This window comes from Hyla sarda, chromosome 3, assembly GCF_029499605.1.
Source record: "Hyla sarda isolate aHylSar1 chromosome 3, aHylSar1.hap1, whole genome shotgun sequence".
NCBI classification, from domain to species: domain Eukaryota; kingdom Metazoa; phylum Chordata; class Amphibia; order Anura; family Hylidae; genus Hyla; species Hyla sarda.
Genome location: NC_079191.1, coordinates 200,032,186 through 200,054,185, shown reverse-complemented (window position 1 = coordinate 200,054,185; position 22,000 = coordinate 200,032,186). Strand labels below are relative to the sequence as shown.

Genomic DNA, 22,000 nt, shown 5'->3' with positions numbered 1-22,000 from the left:
ACAGCAATGCATTCTGGTATTAGTATTACTGAGCAACCAATACCCACAGAACCAATACCCTCAGAACAAATGGATTTTTGGTGGTTTAAAAAACAAACAAATAATAGTCAGGCATTCACACCACATTTTGCTGATACTTTACTGGTATACACTGACAGATCAGCAAATCCATATAGGTTTATAGAAAGCAGCATCAACCTCTAAAGCAGTGTGTCTGCAGCTGTAGCAAAACCAACTCCCAGCATGCCAGGACAGCCTTTGGCTATGTGAGCATGCTGGGAGTTGTAGTTTTGCAACAGCTGAAGGCACACTATGTATAAAACACTGGTGCAGGCTGATCTATTTCAACACGAAACATGGAGAATTCAAATTAAAAAAGTGTCGGTTTATGCCATAGACAATTTTAAAAGTGGAAAGTGCGTTAAAGGGTACTCCATTGGAAAACTGGTGCCAGAAAATTAAACAGATTTGTAAATTACTTCTATTAAAAAATCTTAATTCTTCCAGTACTTATTAGCTGCTGAATACTACAGAGGAAATTATTTTCTTTTTGGAACACAGAGCTCTCTGCTGGCATCATGAACACAGTGCTCTCTGCTGACATCTCTGTCCATTTTAGGAACTGTCCAGGGCAGCATATGTTTTCTATGGGGATGTTCTCTTACTCGGGGCAGTTCCTAAAATGGACAGAGATGTCAGCAGAGAGCCCTGTGGTCATGATGTCAGCAGAGAGCTCTGTGTTCCAAAAATAAATGGATTTCCTCTGTAGTATTCAGCAGCTAATAAGTACTGGAGGGATTAAGATTTTTTTATCGAAGTCATTTACAAATCTGTTTAACTTTCTGGCACCAGCTGATTAAAAAAAATAAAAAATAAAGTTTTCCATCAGAGTACCCCTTTAAAGTGTACTTTTGCATTGAATAAACAACTCACTAACAGTATACATATTCTCCTGCTTTATATGGCATGAAAAATGCATTCAGAAAATCCACATAACCTACAAGGTCTAGGCTTCCTTGCAACCCACCTTGCTATTGAAAAAGAATAAAAAGGAAATCTTTTCTTCATATCCCAAAGGAACAACTGTCTTATCTAGTCAACAACACTCTGTAAAGCAGGTCAGGTTTATACATATTAATCAACACAAATCATTGAGGGCTGAAAGCTGCATTCTGAATAGAAGAGGATCGGCACATATGTGTTACATAGCAAGGTAGTGATGAATACCGTATTGTAGTGATGCATTGTCAAGACGAAGCCCCATAAAAGAGATGAGTGGCATAAAACCGAGGTGAGAAAGTGAAATAGAAAATGGAGAGAGAATTCATATTCCTATTTATGACACTAAGGCCATATTCACACGTCCAGAATGTCCGCAGGAAAATCTCTGAGCGCTAAGTGCTAAGACCTCACGGGAATGCGCCATCTCATAGAGGGCTATCCATTCCATGCAGAGTCTGCAGAAAGAATGAACAGGTCCATTCTTTCTGCGAACATGGAAAAACAGAAATTCCACTGTGTGCGCAGCAGAATCCTATTGAATACAATGGAACTCTGCTGCTCTGGATTCTCCAGCAGAATTCCAATGCGGAAATTGCGGACATGTGAACATGGCCTTACAATGAGATTCTCAGGACATTAGCGACCCTGTGCGTATCCATCAAGCTTGCACACAGAATTCTACATCTATCTTTCACGTTGTATAAAGGAACCATATAAAACACTTAGAACTATGTTTAAAGGGGTTATCCAGGAAAAAACATTTTTTATATATATATATATATATATATATATATATATATATATATCTCAACTGGCTCCAGAAAGTTAAACAGATTTGTAAATTACTTCTTTAAAAAAATTCAGTACTTATGAGCTGCTGAAGTTGAGTTCTTTCCTGTCTAAGTGGTCTCTGATGACATGTGTCTCGGGAACCACCCAGTTTAGAAGCAAATCCCCATAGCAAACCTATTCTACTCTGTGCAGTTCCCGAGACAAGCAGAGAGGTCAGCAGAGAGCACTGTTGCCAGACAGAAAAGAACAACTCAACTTCAGCAGCTGATAATTATTGAAAGGATTAAGATTTTTTTAATAGAAGTAATTTACAAATCTACAAAATACCAGAAATGGAGAGGGCACTCTAAAGGGTTACTGCACCTGAAGCATGACTGTTGCATAACATTAGTGCCCCCGTGCAAGGTTTCCTGCAGGGTGCACATACGAAGATGATGAAGTATCAATAAATATAACAACAAGGCCACGTACGCGCACTCACCGCTCAGCGGAGACGGCTCGGCTTGAAGGTCCGGTCCACGGAAAGCTGGGTCACAGCATCGGTGCAGGTAAGTGGGCGTCGGAGCGCCCACTTACCTGCACCGATGCTGTGACCCAGCTTTCCGTGGACCGGACCTTCAAGCCGAGCCGTCTCCGCTGAGCGGTGAGTGCGCGTATGTGGCCTTGTTGTTATAATTTACAAATCTGTTTAACTTTCTGGAGCCAGTTGATATAAAAAAAAAAATAGTTTTTTCCTGGATAAGCCCTTTAAAGCAACAAGTCCTGACACAGAACAGCAGGGTTTTCTTCTAACCAATAAGGCATCAGTTTCCCAGACAAGAGTAAGTTTACATTTTAGGTATTTTGTTGGGTTTGTAATAATACTCCTTAAAACCATGTGCAATAGTGCCAACTCGATTGACAAGTTTGGCTTTTACGAGTGCTGAAATTTCGGGAACAATGGATGACAGACTTGAACGGAGATGGCACTGTACCCTGGTATAAAAGACCCATTTGCTATAGTATCGCATAATCTATTCAAATATTTTATTTATAGCCCTGACATACAGAAGTCAGGAGGCATTTGAGAACTAGAGATGAGCTTAGGTTCTTGGGAAAGCTGAAATAAGCCTTTGCTATGTATTAGTATGTCAAGAACTGGCACACGATTATTCCTGCTAATGAAGTGGTGTTCCATCTTTCGCTTTCTGGGCCCTTTCATGTACTGTATAGTAAAACTCTAAGGAATAGAACACAGTGCCTCAAGAGAATAGATGCTGGCTGTTCCATAGGGATAATGTACTACTGCCAAGGTGCTGACGACAAGTACAACTTGTCTAACGGTTCAACAGCTTAACACGACACAATTTAAATCCAGAAATAGGTTGAAACCAAGGCATTTTCAAGACACCGCGCTAGTGCATCAAATGGTTAAAATTGTCAACTTTTGCAACGGCATACACAGAAGAAATGGGTTAGAGAATTATTATATAGTAGGATTTCCTCCTATACCACACTACTGAAAAAAACCATGATCAGGCCAAAAATACTTTATATAATGGTCAGCAGCAGTCGGATAGGCGTAGTCATGCCCTGCGGCCGCCGCGACTATCACCTGTGTGTCAGCGCTGGGACCGCAGAGTGACTGACACACAGGTCCCAGCGCATAGGACCTATATGCTTCTTACATGTGGGCGGCGAGTCTTCTACTGTAGAAGATAAAACCGTGCCTGTTTTCTTAGAGTGCACAATGGCGATGCGGGCAGACAGTTTTCACAGCAAAATTAATAGTAATACAACTTAAAAGGTGAAACTAAAATATGAGAGACTCATTACATGCCAAGCAAGATAGTTCAAGCCGTGATTTGTCATAATTGGGATGATTATGGTTACAGCTCATGAAAACACTAACCCGCCCCCCCCCCCCAATTGATACAATGAACTTTTGCACGATATTCACATTTTTCAAGTTTTCCCTGTACATACTGGTTATCTTTACGGAGAAAATCATCCCCTTGGAAGAATTTTGGGTGGTCATTGAAAAGGTTTCACTGTACATTTATGCGAGAAAATATTTTATATAACTTTTATATCAATCATTTTAATGTAAGCTCATTCTATGCTAAGGAGTCCAGTGAGTAAATACTCGAGTAAATGACAGCGTTACTTACCACCAGCTGAACTCCTAAGCCCATAATATACACGGCTTTAAAATATTATATATGTATGTGTATATATCTATACACACACACATAAATTTATCCCCAAGTTAATCGATCAGGTCATAAAAAGCTAACCATAAAATATCCACTGAACTGATGCCTATAGAAATATGTCATACGGCACCATCTGTCAACTATAGATCAATATGGTATTCGTTTAGATAATTCCAGGATTCCGTTGGATGGTATAATATATATACACACACACACTATCATATATACTGGCCATATAGGGGCCGAAAGAACTGTGTTGGCCTCCATGTGAAAACAGACTCCTTAAAAGGGATTATCCAGCATAAGGTAATTTTAGCACATACCTGGCAGGCAGTAATGGACATGCTTAGGAACGATCTGCACTTGTCTTGGGGCTAAATGGCTATGTTGTGAGATTACCATAACACTGTGGCTAGCTTTTTGTGAACTGGTATTTCCTGTTTGACTTTTTTTTTTTTTTTTTTTTACTACAAATCCCACAATTCCATTTTCCTCCCTCCAACACATCAGCCACTCCCACCCACTGAAACAAAAGACCTGTGGTTTTCAATCAGGGTGCCTACAGCTGTTGCAGATTGATCTCTCTCCCACCAAGCGATCCCTCCCCCCATTGAAGCAGACAGGCTCTCTGTCATCAGCTGACTAGTGAGTCAGGTCTCGGCCGCATTGCAACCTGGGAAAAATCTGAAACAGTCATTTTGTATGCTGTTAAAAATAAATATTGGGGTGAAAATCACAGAAGAATTGTGAGAAAACCGTCACACACAGGTACAGACATTATATTATAAACTACACTAACTTTACAGCCCCTGTAGCATAGTCAAATAAAAAATAAAAATCCTGGAATACCCCTTTAAGACAGGTTTAGTGTGTAGAGTTTAACATACATACATGTTTAAGAGAGGGAAAAACATTTTCAAGTCTGTTTATCAAATGGACACCCAGCCTTACATTAGACTTTTTCCCAAATCCTTTCAGGAAAAAAAAAATAATAATTATATACATGGTAAATACAATGACAGGGGAATTTGGTCTATTTTATCAGTTTTTGGCAGCTGCATTATTTATTTTGGAGTAAAATACAATACCATCATCCAATCCATCAGAAGAGGCTATGCAACCTTCTAGACATCTCTTCTGCACTCAGCATTTGTAGCAGGTTTGTGTTATGTTTGATGCAAAATGCTTGTATTTCCACGGCTCAAGCTGAATAGGTTATTCTTGCTGCATGTCTATTACAAATGAAGCTTAACTGTGACCCACTTAGCATGGAGGAAAGAACACTCGGCACTTAATTAAAGGGGTATTCCGGCTTTATACATCTTATACCCTATCCAAAGGATAGGAGGAATAAGATGTATGATTGCAGGGGTCCCACCACTGAGGAAAGCCATGATCTTGGTGCAGCCCCCGGCATTCTGTGCCGGGCGCTGCCTCCGAGAGGGGGAAGTCACACCACGCCCCCTCCATTCATGTCTATGGGAGGGGGCATGACGGCAGTCACACCCCTCCTATAGACATGAATGGAGGGGGCGTGGCCGTGATTTCACGTCCCCGTCTCGGAGGCAGCGCCCGACACAGAATGCCGGGGGCTGCACAGAGATCACGGGGGTCCCCAGCGGCAGGATCTCTGCGCTCATACATCTTATCCCCTATCTTTGCAAAATTGAAAGGGTTATGATTTTTAAAATGTAAGGAGGAAAAAACGAAAGTGCAAAAACTGAAAAACGCTTGGTACTTAAGTGGTTAAAACTCATTTTAAACCCATGTATTAGTCCCATATTAGTCCCATTGGGTAACATGACATCTAAGAGATAAGCGGTTGGGAACAGAGCTAGCGCTAATGTTAGCTGTATGTCCCAGCTGATAACTGCTGCTAACAAAGTGGACTCTGCACTTGAGACTGTGCCCTAAATGAAGAGCAATTTGGCAAAGGGTTAAATGGATCCTAAAATCATACTGCGCACCAACAGTGTTTCAGTGTTCCTGATAACAAGAATAAAGATAGAAACATATGCTATTTATGCTTTTAAAATACACAAGAAAGAAAAAAAGGTGAGGTCAATAGAGTAAAATAAACTTTTAGTACAGACTGTATACATCATACATATATACTGGAAACAGAAGAGCCATAGCAGCTCAATAACAGGGAATGGCATAGTACAGCCCTTGTTTATTAGTGATGGTTACATTTACTCATGTACTGTACAGTAGCATATGTCCATATATTTGTGTAGGTGTTGAGAGGTTCCACTATAAGTCAAATATGCACTGAAAACAGTCCTAAAGGAGTCCAAATTATATGACAAGTCGCCCACAATGTCATGATGGAAAGTAAACCATTTCTAAAGGTGTTGGTTTCAGAAACAAGAATAACCTGAGAAAATGTATTTACCTTGAACATACTTACATTCATAGTGGTTGCAGCATTCTTGTCGTAGTATTTCTTTCTTTCGTATTTATCCCTGATAAAGAACTCCACTGATCTGGTGAATTCATTAAGGAAAAACAACAGCAGGTTGTAAAGTAATACTAAAGTGCTCATGCATATTAGATGGAAGTTAGCTGAACCAGGTGATCTGATGTGTATGGAGAAGGAAAGAAGGATTGGCTGGTTGGAGTTCAACCGGATTTTCAATAGGATTTGTATGAGTTCCTGAGAACAGGTACAGGAGAAAAGCAGAAAGAGCAATTTTCCCATCATCTTCATATAGCTGGCTAGTGTAAAACAAAAGCTTCAACAGTCTACAGCAGCAATATAATTTAACAGGTAGTCCCTAAAGCCTGCTATAAACCAGAAAGGGGGTCACACAAATCTGTCTTCCATCTACCCCATAAGAATGCACGCTTAGATTGCTGAGCATGCATGTTTATTTCTAAGGAGAGAATAGAATGGACTTGCGCATAAAAACTCTAAGGGTGAATTCCTGTTGAATTCTCCGCTCGAAATTAATGCACATCTCCTCTGCCCATTGACTTTAATGTTTTTTCCCCTGTGCTGTTCACACATCGGAAATTCTGCTAGCGGAATTACGGCGCTGAATTCCTTTCCACTTGAAGAAAGAGCATGTTCATTCTTCAAGCGGAATCCGCTAGCAGAAATCAATAGAAGTCAATGTTAAAAAAAATTAAAAATTTGCACGTAAATGGCTGAAAAACCCTTCACTTCTTTCTCCCCCATTTCCGCGTGCAATTCCGCGCAAATTCCACGCGAAAAGAAAATTCTTTTTTCCGCACGTAAATTTTTCAGCATGAATTTGCAATTCCGCGCAAATTCCACGCGAAAAGAAAATTATTTTTTCCGCACGTACATTTTTCAGCATGAATTCCTCTTGATTTACTCAGTGTGAACGCACCCTAAAAGGTAACTTTACTGCCACAATACACAAGGCACAAGGTGGCTTAAGCCTATGGAATTCTTCTGTTCAACATATCAATAGCTGCATCTCCAAGTGATCTCAAACCTAAAAACACAGTGTCAGGCTGACGTGCTGTATGTAGATGGCACTGCTTCAACAACTTTAAGAATTTCAGAACAAATTGCAAATCTGCTTAAATTTTGTGCAAAAAAAATTCACAGCGGCCCCAGTTTGTGCTACCCTACTAAACTGCTGTACTACAATATTAGAAGGGCCGCTAAACAAGGTTTGCTTGTTACCCGCTTAAGGCTGGGTCCACACTACGTTTTGTCCCATACGGGAGCGCATACGGCAGGGGGGAGCTAAAAGCTCGCGCTCCCGTATGTCACCGTATGCGCTCCCGTATGTCATTCATTTCAATGAGCCGACCGGAGTGAAACGTTCGGTCCGGTCGGCTCATTTTTGCGCCGCATGCGCTTTTACAACCGGACCTAAAACCGTGGTTGACCACAGTTTTAGGTCCGGTTGTAAAAGCGCATACGGCGCAAAAATGAGCCGACCGGACCGAACTTTCACTCCGGTCGGCTCATTGAAATGAATGACATACGGGAGCGCATACGGTCACATACGGGAGCGCGAGCTTTTAGCTCCCCCCTGCCGTATGCGCTCCCGTATGGGACAAAACGTAGTGTGGACCCAGCCTAAGGCTGCAACCACCATCATTTTGTGCAATGCAGGTGAGACAATGTGTGTCGGATTCACTTTCCATGGCTTGAGGGTCATCATTGCTTAAGGGGCACAGTAGCACAGTTGGCCCCAATTTACATCAGTCACTTGTGCAAGATATGTAGCCTCATCATTATTTACAATGCCCTTACCAGTGATCAATGTGAAATTAGTAATGGTGATGGAAGGTACTGCAATGAATGCCATATTAGTGGCTGCAATGTAGATATAACATTTTATTCACTTACATAGGCAATGCTGTAGCAGAGCTATTACAGGTAGCAGCACATGTAAACAGCGAATAAGCTGCACAAGCCCACAGCCCCTTTAAACAGCTGATCAATGGGGCGCTGGGAGTCAGACCCCCACCAATATATTATTAATGGCCTATCCTCAGGAAATGCCATCAATTTTTAAAGCCCAGATAACCCCTTTAAAGGTTTCATAGAATTTCCTGATAAGTTCCATATATTTTCAATGCTGCTTAAGAATGTAAATGTAAAGCAAAGCCCTTAGAAAATTATTTGTTCTAACCTGCTGGATAAAAGATTTCAAGAGCAGAACATAGTAAGCATACAAATACCAAGATAATTCAAAGTGAATCTTTTAAGAAATTGCAGCATCGCAGATGAAGTTTCTGTGATAGGTTTTCTTTGGGGAGCAGCATCTTATTATGGAAGTCATTGAATTTTGGCATTATCAGATTTATTTTTTGCATTTAAGTTTAATAAAAAAAAAAAAAACTCAATTGTCTTATGAAACATTCATGATTTTGGGGCAAAAGAAAAAAACATCCATACTTCAACTACAAGAATATTAAATAGGACAAAATATCCCCTAGCTAGAACAGAAACGTCAGAGACTGCTTGGTAAAGGAAAATAAAAAAGAAACCTTGTTTTGATCCCATGGCAAAGTAGAAAGAAAAAAGCATTTAACAAAAATCAAATATAGTGATTTGGTAAAATAATAGAAATAAAATGATAAAAGAAAGTGCTTATGCAAAACATAATATACTGTGAAAATAACTAGCGTCAATATCATGAGCTTTGCACTGATCAAAGCAAGCAAGAAGAGGAGAATAATAGAGGCACACTAGGGTATTTTTTTGTTTTATATCTTGGTAACCTTGTTGTTTACAGTACGATGACGCCCATTCATGTGACTCTACTGTCCTGGCGTAGACAGGCAAACCATTTTCTCCATAGGAAAGCCTGACTGCAATAGCTCTATAGAATGTCACAGCTCCAATAAGTAGAACAGCACATCAAAGCTAGATTATATATGCAAAAATAGGACAGCAATGTAAGTCACAGTGCACTGTTACCTAGAGCACCATGAGGTACATTAACGGCATGCACACGAACTGAGCGAAAGCCGCGCTCACTTCATAGACTGTGGACATCAGTCATCCCGCCAATGTTGCCATTTAAGGGGTACTCCACTGGCCAGCTTTCGGAACATTTAGTTCCGAATACTGTGCGCGCGCCATGCGGGGGTCGGTCACGCCCCCTCGTTATGTCACACCCCGCTCCCTCAATACAAGTATATGGAAGGGGGCGTGGCGGCCATCACGCCCCCTCCCATAAACTTGCATTAAGGGGGTGGGCCGTGATGTCACGAGGGGCAGAGCCGTGACATAACGAAGGGCGGAGCCGTGACGTCACAATACTCCGGCCCCTGTATCACCCGTCATTATGCACAGAGCAAGTTTGCTCTGTGCAGTAATGACAGCGGGGTGCTGCAGCCGAAATCCCGGGGGTCCCCAGCAAGCGGGACCATCGCAATCAGACATCTTATCCCCTATCCTTTGGATAGGGGATAAGATGTCTAGGGGTGGAGTACCCCTTTAACAATATATTTTAATAGTTCGGACATTTACGCACGCAGCGATACCAAATATGTTTATTAATTATTATTTTATTTTTATTTATTTATTTTTTACACTTTTTGAGGGTAAAATGGGAAGAGGACATTTTTTTAATACACTTTAATAGTCCCGATAGGGGACTATTTATAGCAATCTGTTGATGCATAGGGCATAGCACTGATCAGTGTTATCAGCTATCTTCTGCTAGGAAGGCGGCAGAGACAGATGTGTAAAAATTTACCATATAACGGCCATACAGCTTAATTAAAGCTGTGCTGTACTACAATGAGTTAGAGCTTGGGTGTCATGTGATTAGAGTGGATATAATTCATATACGGTAACAAATGCTTGAAATTCTAAACTGAATATCTAGTAACCTCTCGTGTACTGCTGCAATTTTAGTAGGAACTTGTTACTATACATAACTAGTAGGTTCAATACATATATAATAACATAGGATAGATCTGAGTGACTATACCAGTTACTGAGAGAGTAGTGGATGCATAGAATAGCCTTCCTGCAGAAGTGGTCGCTGCAAATACAGTGAAGGAGTTTAAACATGCATGGGATAGGCATAAGGCTATCCTTCATATAAGATAGAGATAGGCATAAGGCTATCCTTCATATAAGATAGAGATAGGCATAAGGCTATCCTCCATATAAGATAGGGATAAGCATAAGGCTATCCTTCATATAAGATCGGGATAAGCATAAGGCTATCCTTCATATAAGATAGAGATAGGCATAAGGCTATCCTTCATATAAGATCGGGATAAGCATAAGGCTATCCTTCATATAAGATCGGGATAAGCATAAGGCTATCCTTCATATAAGATAGGGATAAGCATAAGGCTATACTCCATATAAGATAGGGATAAACATAAGGCTATCCTCCAAATAAGATAGGGCCCAGGACTATTGATAGGATTCAGATTATTGGGCAGACTAGATGTGCTGGATGGTTCTTATCTGCCGACACATTCTATGTTTCTATGAGTAAAGAGCAATAACCAATACCGGCTATAATAAGACTGAAGGAGATAAGAGTCATTAGATAAGACTGCATAGGTATGATCCACGTATGCCTATAGAGAGTGCCATGTCAACCTCTTTTTTTCTGGCGTTGTCATACTCTTGTGACTATGAGCAGGTATGTATATCTGCATTCCCTTGACAATTTAGTAGAATTATAAAGTAAAACAAAATTCAGTCAGACTCAGATAATCAAATCCTTCAGCTTTCGATGTATCTCTCTTGGCTCATTACATCCGCAGGGGGTCCAGCCCTTTTGGCTGTATTCCTCATTAAGACCTAATTAAAACTTACATTATAAAAAAAAAATAATGGCTTAGAGCAGCACTAAAAACTACACCATTATTAAAGTAAATACTCCCCGGAGAACAGGTTATAACCTAACACCAATTATAACTCAAAGGCATGTAGGCAGACCTGAGAAACCCAGGATAAGGCACAGGACAAGCCTGAAATGAGCAATGATATTAAAGTACAGTAAGACTTTCAAGAAGTTGCAGGGATAAAAAAAAAAGGAAATAAAATAAAAAACGTTCTGTATTAAAAAGATTCTGTAGTTTATTAGTCGTCCTTCGCCTACATGTGCAGGAGCTGATTCTGGATAGAAGTAGTAAAGGCTCGCCCACAGTCCCCCTCAATGCAAGTCTATGGAAGGGGGCGTGACGGCCGTCACGCCCCCTCCCATAGACTTGCATTGAGGGGACCGGGCGTGACATCACACAGGGGCGGAGTCATGACGTCACAGACTTCCGTTCCCGTGGTCGCGACCCAGACCCTCTAGCGCTTCCGGACAAGAAACAGGTGGGTGCCACATGCTATACTGCGGGGGTCCCCAGCGGCGGGACCCCCGCGTTCAGACATCTTATCCCCTATCCTTTGGATAGGGGATAAGAGGTCTAGAGTGGACTACCCCTTTAAGGGTCTATTCACATGTACAAAATCCTGCGCATATTTGATGTGCAGGATTTGAAGCTGCCAATTTTATTCTGCTGATTTCAGTGTAAAATGACTGAACACCGTATCAAATCTCTAGCTTCAACTCCTGTGCTTTAAATATGCGCAGGATACTGTACGTGTGAATACACCCTAAAGGAAATGTATAACCTAGATTTTCTTTTTTTTACTGATTACGTTTTTTCGTATTTGTTTCAATTTGCTGATTGTATTACGCTAATGGCCATGTTGCCTGAGCTGCTTCTAACAGCATTTACAGATATGCTTTACAGCAAGCCCCATGGACATAGGCAACAATAGACAGGTGATGTCCCATTCCCATAAATGGGAAACACTACTGGGTGTACTGTGACCTTTGCAAAGATCATTCCATAGTAAGAGAGGCTGAGCTGTCAGCTTTTTTTTCTTACCCGTCTAATGGTGTCATCTTACGCTTGTGGCGTAAGTCACTTTCTAGCCACCTCCTCATCACCACAGACAGAACCGGAAATCTGCAAGATTTCAGATTTTATAATATAGTTTGAAAAATTATAAAATCACAGAAAATGTCTTTTTAAAAATATGTTTAATATAAAAACTTGGTTTAAACAATAAACAATTATTTTCTGGTTACACATTGTCCTTAGAGGGCAGACGGATGCTTTCCATTTTGACAGATGTAGCCTGCCTCTGCAAGCATCAGTAATGGTCAGCATATATATGTGTGTAAAATGCACTTAAAATTACATAAATAAAATGATAGAAGAGTTGCCAATACTTACAAGAAACCAAGTATCGAATCCATTATGGTAACGGTCATTAAGACTGGAATTAGTTCCCTGACAGTCATCTCTAATGCCTTCTTAATAACCAATTACTGGGTCTGAAGTAACAAACAATTGTTTACATGCTACAAGATGACCTTCACAACAGCTGCATATAAATGTAAAAAGAGAATATAATGTATGGAGATAGCAATAGCAAATCATGCTAAAAGCAATACCTAGAACTGGAGCTATCGCATTACATTTTTTAATTCAAAATATAATAAATATTTTTAACATACTCAATTTCTTGATATTCTAAAACTGTGTGAAAATTTAAAGGGGTACTCCATTGCTCAGCGTTTGGAACAAACTGTTTTGAATGCTGGAGGTGGCAGCTCATGATGTCATAGCCCCGCCCCCTCATGATGTCATGCCCCGTCAATGCAAGTCTATGGGAGGGGGCGTGATGGCTGTCACGACCTCTCCCATAGACTTGCATTGAGGGGAAAGGGCGTGACATCATGAGGGGGCGGGGCTATGACGTCGTGAGCTGCCGACTCCAGCGTTCGAAACTGTTTGTTCCAAATGCTGAGCAGCTGAGTACCCCTTTAATAAAGTGGTCCCTCAAGTTACCGGGTCTGCAGGTTACAATATCTTCAACACAAAACGGTCTTTCCTGGGCCATTGTAAGTTAAAACCATACTCCACATACAATACTACAGACAGTCCAGATCTGTGAAACATGTCAATGTCTGGAAGACCAATCAGAATGGGCATTCACTGGTAAAACCCCTGTATAATAATAGGAGTGCATGCACTGACTGGCTGTCTGGTAGCGTCTCCCTACAATTCAGTGTGGTACTGAAGAGTAATTTCTCTGTCAGGACTAGCTGCTCCATTGGACACCAGGATGGAATGGCTCCATTTTGAATCTCATTATACATTGTATGCACTGTGCAGGACCGTGGGCAAGCACCTGTCCTGTATGTATAAAGTGATTTTTAGCTTCTAGCAGTTATTTCTGACTTTTATATGTAAGGACTTACTTATAAAGGACTGTCTTAGTTCTCTTTGGAATTTTTCTTTAGTCACACGCCGCCTGCCCCGTAGTCGCCGGTAATCAGACCCGGAGCGAACATGCTCAGGAGACTGATTTTAACTGGGGTGCTGCGTGCAAGATCACGGGGGTCCCCAGCGGCGGGACCCCTGCGATTAGGCATCTTATCCCCTATCCTTTGGATAGAGGATAAGATGTCTAAGCGCCGGAGTACCCCTTTAACCCTAACGCAGCTCTCTTTACTGGGGTACCTACCTGCCCTCCTCATAAGGGGCCTGTAGATGTCCTGCACTCCTCCTGGGCCACTGCTCTGAGGGGGTACCCCCTCCCCCCATATCGGGACTGCCTGTCACCTCCGCTGCCATGGACTCTCCCATTTCTCCCCTGGGTCTCCTGCCCGCTCCACAGGACCGGGCCTCTTCCCACTCCATCCCTCCCTCCCCTGTCCCTGGAACCTCCTGGGACACTCTGCCTGTCCACACATCCCCTGCTCCTGCACCCAAGCCTCCCAGGAGCGTGCCCTCTACCCCACAGCCTGCGGGGTCTCCCGGCCCTATGCCCTCGAGGGCCCCTGTGATGTCGGCATCTGGCTCTGGGACACCAACCCCCCCCCCCAGCGGGTGGGGGGTCTTCATCTTGGGACACCCTCCCTGATATTGAGCTGGAGTGCTCCGGGCTCCCAGCCCCCACACCAAAGCCCTTTAACCTCTGTCAGCTATTTTCTCAAATTTCTACCAAAGGACTTCCGCTCCTTAATTTCTGAAGTTAAAGATGCCTGTCATGCTGAAATTTCCTCCCTTCGCCAAGATTTACAGCATGTTTCGGACAGGGTAGAGAGCTTGGAAGAGGCCCACGATTCTACCGGGACATATATCGCCCAGCTCGAATCCATGGTTTCCTCACAGTCAGAGTTCCTCTGCGATATGCATAACCATGCAGGGAATCTGGATAATAGAGGGCGCTGGAACACTATATGAGTGCAGGGCCTCCCTGAAGCTACCTGGGATGAAGACTTGCACGCCACTCTGAAAGCAATTTTCAACCTTCTCATGGGTGAACCTCCGTCCCATAAGATCAAATAAGATAGGGCTCAACGCACCCTTCACTCCAAGCTCTCCAGCTGCCCCCCCTAGAGACATCATCTGTTGTGTGAATGACTTCCAGATCATGTAGGCTATCATGGCCAAAGCCCGATCCCGATGGAACTTCGACTTTGATGGTGCTCCTCTTCAGCTGTATCAAAACCTTTCCTGGATCACTCTCAGGAAGAGACGTCTGCTTCAACCCCTTCTGGCTGTTCTCCGAGATCATCATACCCCGTACCGCTGGAGCTTTCCCTTGCAAGCCCGTAAACCTGAACGCTCTGCTGTTTTGCGTTCACACTCTGATATCCCAAGTTTCTGCTCCACTTTGGACATTCCCGCTGCTCCTCAAATCCTGGACTGGGGCCTCTCCCTCCAGTGTGGCAACCAGTCCGCAATCGGCGATCTGGAGGGAGCAAGAAAACAGTCCCCCCCTGGACGGCATGCCCCCCCTCTTTGAGACGGGGCCTGGATGCTTCCTAGTGCCCCTCCTCATACCTGTGGGGCTTAGTTTCTCTAGATTTACTCCCGGGACCCATTCTCCTTGTTATTGTTTTGCACTTATTGAACTGTTGTTCTTATGCCCTGTGTCCTCTCCGGCGGTCATTTTATACCTGCTTTCTTTGGCATGGCCTCGTGGGGTGAGCCTTCCAGGCTGGTTTAATCTCCCATCTCCCCATTGAGGCCTTCTCAAACAAACTGATACTGTGGAGGTGTTTATACAACTGAATTTTGCTACTGTTTTGTGCTTCATCATTGACCCTGTGGTCAATGGTTCCTTCATTGATTTGTTGTTTTTTTTGTTTATGTTCTTATGTCTCCGTTTTTCTTGTCCTGTCTTTTGTGGCATCTTTTGTCCCTCCCTTTCCTTGTTTGTCCTTCCTTTCCCCCTCTTCTCTTCTAGGCTTTCAGAGAAGGCTACGTTTCCCCTTGATTTCTACATCCCTTGATGGTGCTTATGGCTGCGGGACTCCTTCTCTTGTACCCGGGTGAGTGCAACTTTTCTTTCAGCTTCCTTCTCCCCCATTATCCCTGACCATGGCCAAGTGTGTTTCCCTGAATGTTAAGGGACTCAACTCCCCCGGAGCGGTGCCTCTTGCAACTAAAGTTGGTCTCTCAGAGGGCTGATATAGTCTATCTTCAGGAAACACAGTTTGACCGCTCTGGCTCTTTCCAATTTCCACACCATCTTTACCCATTTGCCTTTTTGGCCTCTTCTGGCAAGAAGATGGCCGGTGTGGCAATCTTGATATCCCGGTCCAGACCTGTCCAGGTCTCCTCCTCCTATACTGATCCCCAGGGGCGGTATGTGGTCATAGAGGGCTCCCTCGGTGGTAAACCTTTGCTTCTGTGCAATATCTATGCGCCTAATGCATCTCTGAATGCTACAGAGGAAAATTCCTTTCTTTTTGGAATGCTCTCTGATGACATCACGAGGACAGTTCTCTCTGCTGACGTTATTATAATAAAAACGCTTTATTTATTGTTGTCCTTAGTGGGATTTGAACCCAAGTCCCCAGCACTGCAAGGCAGCAGTGCTAACCACTGAGCCACCATGCTGCCCTTAGCATACATCTGCTATGCATGGTTGCTAAAATGGACAGAGATGTCAGCAGAGAGCACTGTGCTCGTGATGTCATCAGTGTTCCAAAAAGAAAGGAATTTCCTCTGTAGCATTCAGTAGGTAATAAGTACTGGAAGGATTAAGATTTTTTAATAGAAGTAATTTACAAATATGTTTAACTTTCTGCCACTAGTTGATTTAAAAGAAAAAAGTTTTTCACCGGAGTACCCCTTTAAGTAAATATCTCCCCCCCCCCCCCCCTTCGGCTTTGCTCCTGGGCGGACATTTGAACCTTATTTTTTCACCCGCTATGGACCATCACTCAGCCCTTGGTAGTCCCACCCCTCCTGCCCAATTGCGCCTCGCTTCTTTGTTCCATCGCTTGATATGCTCCTCCTCCTTATATGACCTGTGGCGGACTTCTCACCCTACTGACAAGAAGTTCTCGTTCTATTCTCACCTACACAAACTACATACCCGTACAGATTACTTTTTTGGCAATCTACCTATCTTCTGCTTCTGTCAACCCTATTTCTTGGTATGATCATAGTCCAGTCCTTCTGTCTTTTTCTCCCTCCACCTCGACTCTGCCACTGGTGTCTTAACGAGACTCTGCTAAAATCCTTGCCCTCCCAGGAATCGATCCAGGCCTCTGTAGTTGAATACTTTGCTCTTAACCAGGGATCTGTCTCTTCCCAGGCTGTTCTCTGGGAGGCACATAAATCATTAATTAGAGGGCACTGTATTGCTCTGCGTTCTCGTTTTAAGCGTGATGCCTTGGCTCGAACTCGAACAACGGTTTTATGATATAGGTAATAAGGCCCACTCGATGCTAGCTCCACGTTTGAGGGACCGTGCTGCGGCCCAGATGCCCTCAGCTGTGAAAGACCCCTCTGGCACTCTTCACTATCACCCTGACGCCATTTCTCACCTCTTTCGGGAATACTACTTTAAGCTTTACTCTACGCTCTCTCAACTGCCTTCTAACCCTGGGGAAGGCGATGCCTTGCTAGACTTTTCTTTCGGAGTGTCACCTGCCCTCGCTCACGGCGGCTGATCGAGCTTCCTTGAATGCTCCGATTACGCTGGAGGAAATGGCAGAAATTCTTAAGACTCTTTTCCTATTTATATTATAAGATGTTTTCCGCTCTTCTCCTCTCTCATCTTGTTTCTCTGTGTAATTCTTTTCTGGGGGGGGGGTCCTTTTTGTATTCTCTGCTTACCCTTATCCCCAAACCGGGTAAGGACCCGCATGATTGCTCCAGTTATAGGCCCATAGCCTTGCTCAATACCGATCTGAAGCTGTTCTCCAAAATTCTAGTGGCTCGTCTCGGTTGTCTCCTTCCCTCACTCATCCATAAAGATCAGGTGGGTTTCATACCATGCCGTCAAGGAGGGGACAACACGGGGCGAGTTACTGATCTGATCAAATGGTGGTCTGAGCAGGCTATTGTCATTAGTCTGGATGCCGAGAAGGCCTTTGATAGGCTGGGCTGGCCCTTCCTCTTTGCCACCCTTCAGAAATTTGGGATTACGGGTGACTTTCTCACTGCCCTGCGGGGTCTCTACTCCTCCCCTACGGCCTCTCTTAAGCTCCCTCACGCCGTCTCTTCTCCTTTTCCTCTGTTCAATGGCACACGGCAGGGATGTCCGTTATCTCCCCTGATTTTTGCTTTATGTATTGAACCTCTAGCTGCCATCATACGGGGGAATGCAGACATCTCTGGGTTTGCTCTCCATGATAGAGTTCAAAATATGCCTCTTTGCTGACGATGTTCTTCTCACCCTCACGAGACCTTTAACTTCCCTCCCTAACCTCTACAGGGTTCTACGTTCTTATGGTGTTTCTGGCTACAAAGTTAATCTCACTAAAACTGAGGTCCTACCCCTCCTTTTTCCGCTTAACTATATGCTGCCTATTCTTTTCGGTGGTCCCCCACTGCTATTACCTATCTTGGTGTCCATCTCAATCCAAGCTATTCCTCTCTCTACGCTGCTAACTACTGTCCTCTGTTCCAACACCTTCGTTCACTTTTGGAAAAGTTGCGGTCCCAATATATCTCCTTCGGGCGTATAGCGGCGGTTTACATGACCATACTCCCTAAGCTGCTCGATTTTTTTTTAAACGCTGCCCGTACGAGTACCCTTGTCTGCACTGCAAACATTCCAATCAGCCATTTTTTGTTTTATTTGGGACGGTAAGAGGCATTGCCTCCCGATGTCGGTTATGTTGGCAGGTAGGGACATGGGAGGCCTGTCGGTACCAGACATCACTATTGGGCTACACACCTACGCCATTTGGCTGCCTGGACCACAAATCCTTCTATCTGCTGGATGGAACTTGAGAAACTGTGGTTGGCACTGATCCACCCGAATATGTTCCTCTGGAGTCCCCCCCATAGTTCCCATTGGGCCCTTACTTGGACCCATGTCCTTCTCCAAATATGTTTGGGGGTATTGCCCCAGGAAATTCCATCTTTTTTCCCGTGTCTCCCCCCCCACCCCCCCTTGCAGTCTTTCCTTTACCATCCACACGCCCCCCCCCCCCCCCTCCCCGAGCCTCACCTCTACTATGGTTAGGGAGTGGGGTGGAAGGGGACTCTTGTTGGGCTGACATAGTAGACCCCCTGTCACGTACTCTGCCGCCCTTTGAAAATTTACTCTCACGGCATGGTCTTCCCTCCTCTGAATGACCCCATTATCTCCAGCTCAGACACTTTATGTCATCTGCGTTGGGAACTCATGTGGTTTCTCATGCCTACGGCCTTCGAGTGGCTATGCTGCGCAAGACCGCAGACGAAGGGTCTTCTCTCGGACATCTATTTTCTTATTAATGCTCCCCCTGATGGGAGTGCCCATCTCACCGTTACACGAGTCATTGGGAGGAGGTTTTGAACACCACTATCACCCTGCCCCAATGGTGGATTATTTGGGAGCAGGCCTCTAAGGCATCCATATGTATGTTCTATAAAGAAACGCAATTTAAGATGTTAATGGTTTGGTACCATACCCCTGCACTCCTTAATTAACTGAACCCAAATATTCCCCCTCAATATTGGCGATGTGGTGTGGGGCTGGGCACGGTCTGCCCTATGATAGTCCCTTATTGGGAGATGGTGAGGGGGCTGGTGACTGAAGTATTTGAGGTTCTGGTCCCCTTGGATCCCTGGTCTACTTGTTATAACTTTCAACTAGGTCATTACCCAAGCGGCCTTTAAAATTGTTTATGCATATGGTCTTTGCGGCCAAAACTCTTATCGCGAAATACTGAAAGCAACCCCTTCCTCCATCTGAAATGGATCTAGTAGCGAGAATCAGGGAGATACGCTTTCTTGAAGCCCTTACAGCCTCACTCAATAATTCCTTTCCTCTCTTCCTGTTTGTTTGGGAACCCTGGGATAGGTTCTCAGATCTATTAATTCTCTTACTTTTTCTGATGCTGGCATTTACCCCCTCCCTCGTTCCCTGCTCTCCGTGTCTGACTCGCGTGGTCCTATGTTTGTCTCCGATTGCCTTGTCCTGTTGAGACTTGCTCTTTTCTGTTCTGCACGGGCCCGAGTGGACCTTCCTGGGGCTTACCAAAGAGATTTATTCTAGTGTTTGATAGCTGAATACCGTATGAGAGGTTCTTGAGTATTTATTCACTCAATTGTACTAAATTCCTACTGGATACTCTCCTGGTGTTACTTATAGCATATGCTTTGTATTAGACTATGCTTTGCATTGTTTTGTTCTATTCTGTACTGAAAAACCTTAAAAATTTACAGTTAAAAAAATTATTATCTTAATACTTCCAGCACTTATCAGCTGCTGTATGCCACTTTTAATTTATTTTCTGTCTGACCGCAGTGCTCTCTGCTGATACCTCTGTCCATGTCAGGAACTGTCCAGAGCAGGATAGGTTTGCTATGGGGATTTGCTCCTGCTTTGGACAGTTTCTAAAACTGACAGAGGTGTCAGAGAGCACTGTGGTCAGACAGAGAAGAAACTTCCTCTGTAATACAGCAGCTGATAAGTACTGGAAGGATTAAGATTTTTAAACAGAAGTAATTTACAAGTCTGTTTAACTTGCTGTCACCAGTTAATTTAAAAAAAATGGTTTTCCACCAGAGTATCCCTTTAAACTACTGCTAGGGGGGCGCAAGGTAGGTCAATAAAATCTTTTTTTTACATCAATTCACCACCATAAGCAGCCTGCACTGTTGCAACAAAGCAGAATGGATTAATGGATTCTGAACCTACAGTCTTGGAGCGGAAATTTTGTAGTGTGAACAGGCCCTTATAAAGTATTTATGCTCATAGAAATAGGGCTTGTTGGACTTTCTTTTTGTGTTAGAGTACATGATCCAGGGATATTCCTTTACAGCAATCTCTGAGAAAACACAGACCATTTTGGCCTTTACAAACAATCATTCTGTGTATAAAGTCACTTGGATGCCATTTCTATCTCATTCGTGCATGGCTAAGTAGCCAAGACAAGACCGGCTGATTGGATATTTGGATTAATGACCTAATAAGGTAGTCAATGACTTTTTCGTGTCGAAAGACAAAATTTGTACAACAGATCCTCTACAGGAATAAAAGTGTGTCCCTTTTTTTTAGAACATAAGAGACTTATGAGCCATTATGCATTATAAAAAGAAATGTAGCAAACATTAATGACAGCGAATGTGCCCCTTTAGACAGCAGACATGTCTCTAAACTAGTGCAGCAAATGAAAGCTGGAACCTCCCTGGCAATTGTGCCATATTTCGCCTGCACACATTTTATAATCGAGTCCTATTGTTGGTAAATGTGCCTGCTGTTCCAATTCCATAACCTTTAGACAGCCTATTGGTGTTTAATGAATTACATTACCATTGCAGGTAGAAAAGTAACACAATTTATTTCACGTAGACAAGAAATAACCTGAATATGAAGCATAGAGGAAAGAAAGTCATCCTTGCCCTCTTTTCGTTCACCCAACAATGAAATTAGCATGAGGCCTATGGGGAAGGTTAGGTGGCACGCAGCGCTCACATTCTAATTCGAGCTGAAGCACTGATTAAATATGCATTTTGTCTTCAGCTGCACAGAACGAGTGTAAAGACAATTAAATTACCATTTAGCCCCATAGAAAAGTAAATCATAGTGAAGTAAATCTTACATTTGCAGGCACATTCCATTGACAACAGCAACTTTGAAAAGATCAAACAACCTCAGAGGAGCAGAAGTGTTGATTAGGTCTGCCGCACAATAGATCTCCGGAAACTAAAGTAATTAAAATTTTGTGATAAGACCTGAAATCCTAATAATGGAGAGCTTAATGTAAAACTATCATTTGTCATTTAATGGTATGTGCGGACTATAATTAACTGCATCCCACAAGAGAAATTATTCTATTCCATCCCTACATATGAAATTACTTTCACTTTACCCAGATTATCAAGTACTAGAGAGGTAAATGACTACAGGAGCGCTGTGGGCCCCTTAACAGTAACATATTGACTATCAAGATTATGCCATCCGGGGTGGGGTGACATTGGTCAAATGATGCTCAAAGCTCAGCATGTTTGACTGTGTTGGGTATACTAATGGCAATTGTGATAAGCAATCAGACTCCTAATAATAACGCTTACATAGA

The 22,000-nt window shown here is 43.2% G+C and overlaps 1 protein-coding gene across 3 annotated transcripts in view; it reads right to left on the bottom strand.

Moving 5' to 3' along the window:
- Positions 1-22,000, bottom strand: part of SMAP1 (small ArfGAP 1) — a gene marked incomplete in the record, with an annotated part of 190,881 nt that overhangs the window by 94,391 nt on the left and 74,490 nt on the right. For 2 of the 3 annotated variants that reach the window (XM_056565839.1, XM_056565840.1), the window contains 1 exon segment: positions 6,400-6,475. In XM_056565839.1, coding sequence (XP_056421814.1) covers positions 6,400-6,475 — 76 coding nt within the window. 3 annotated transcript variants of the gene reach the window in all.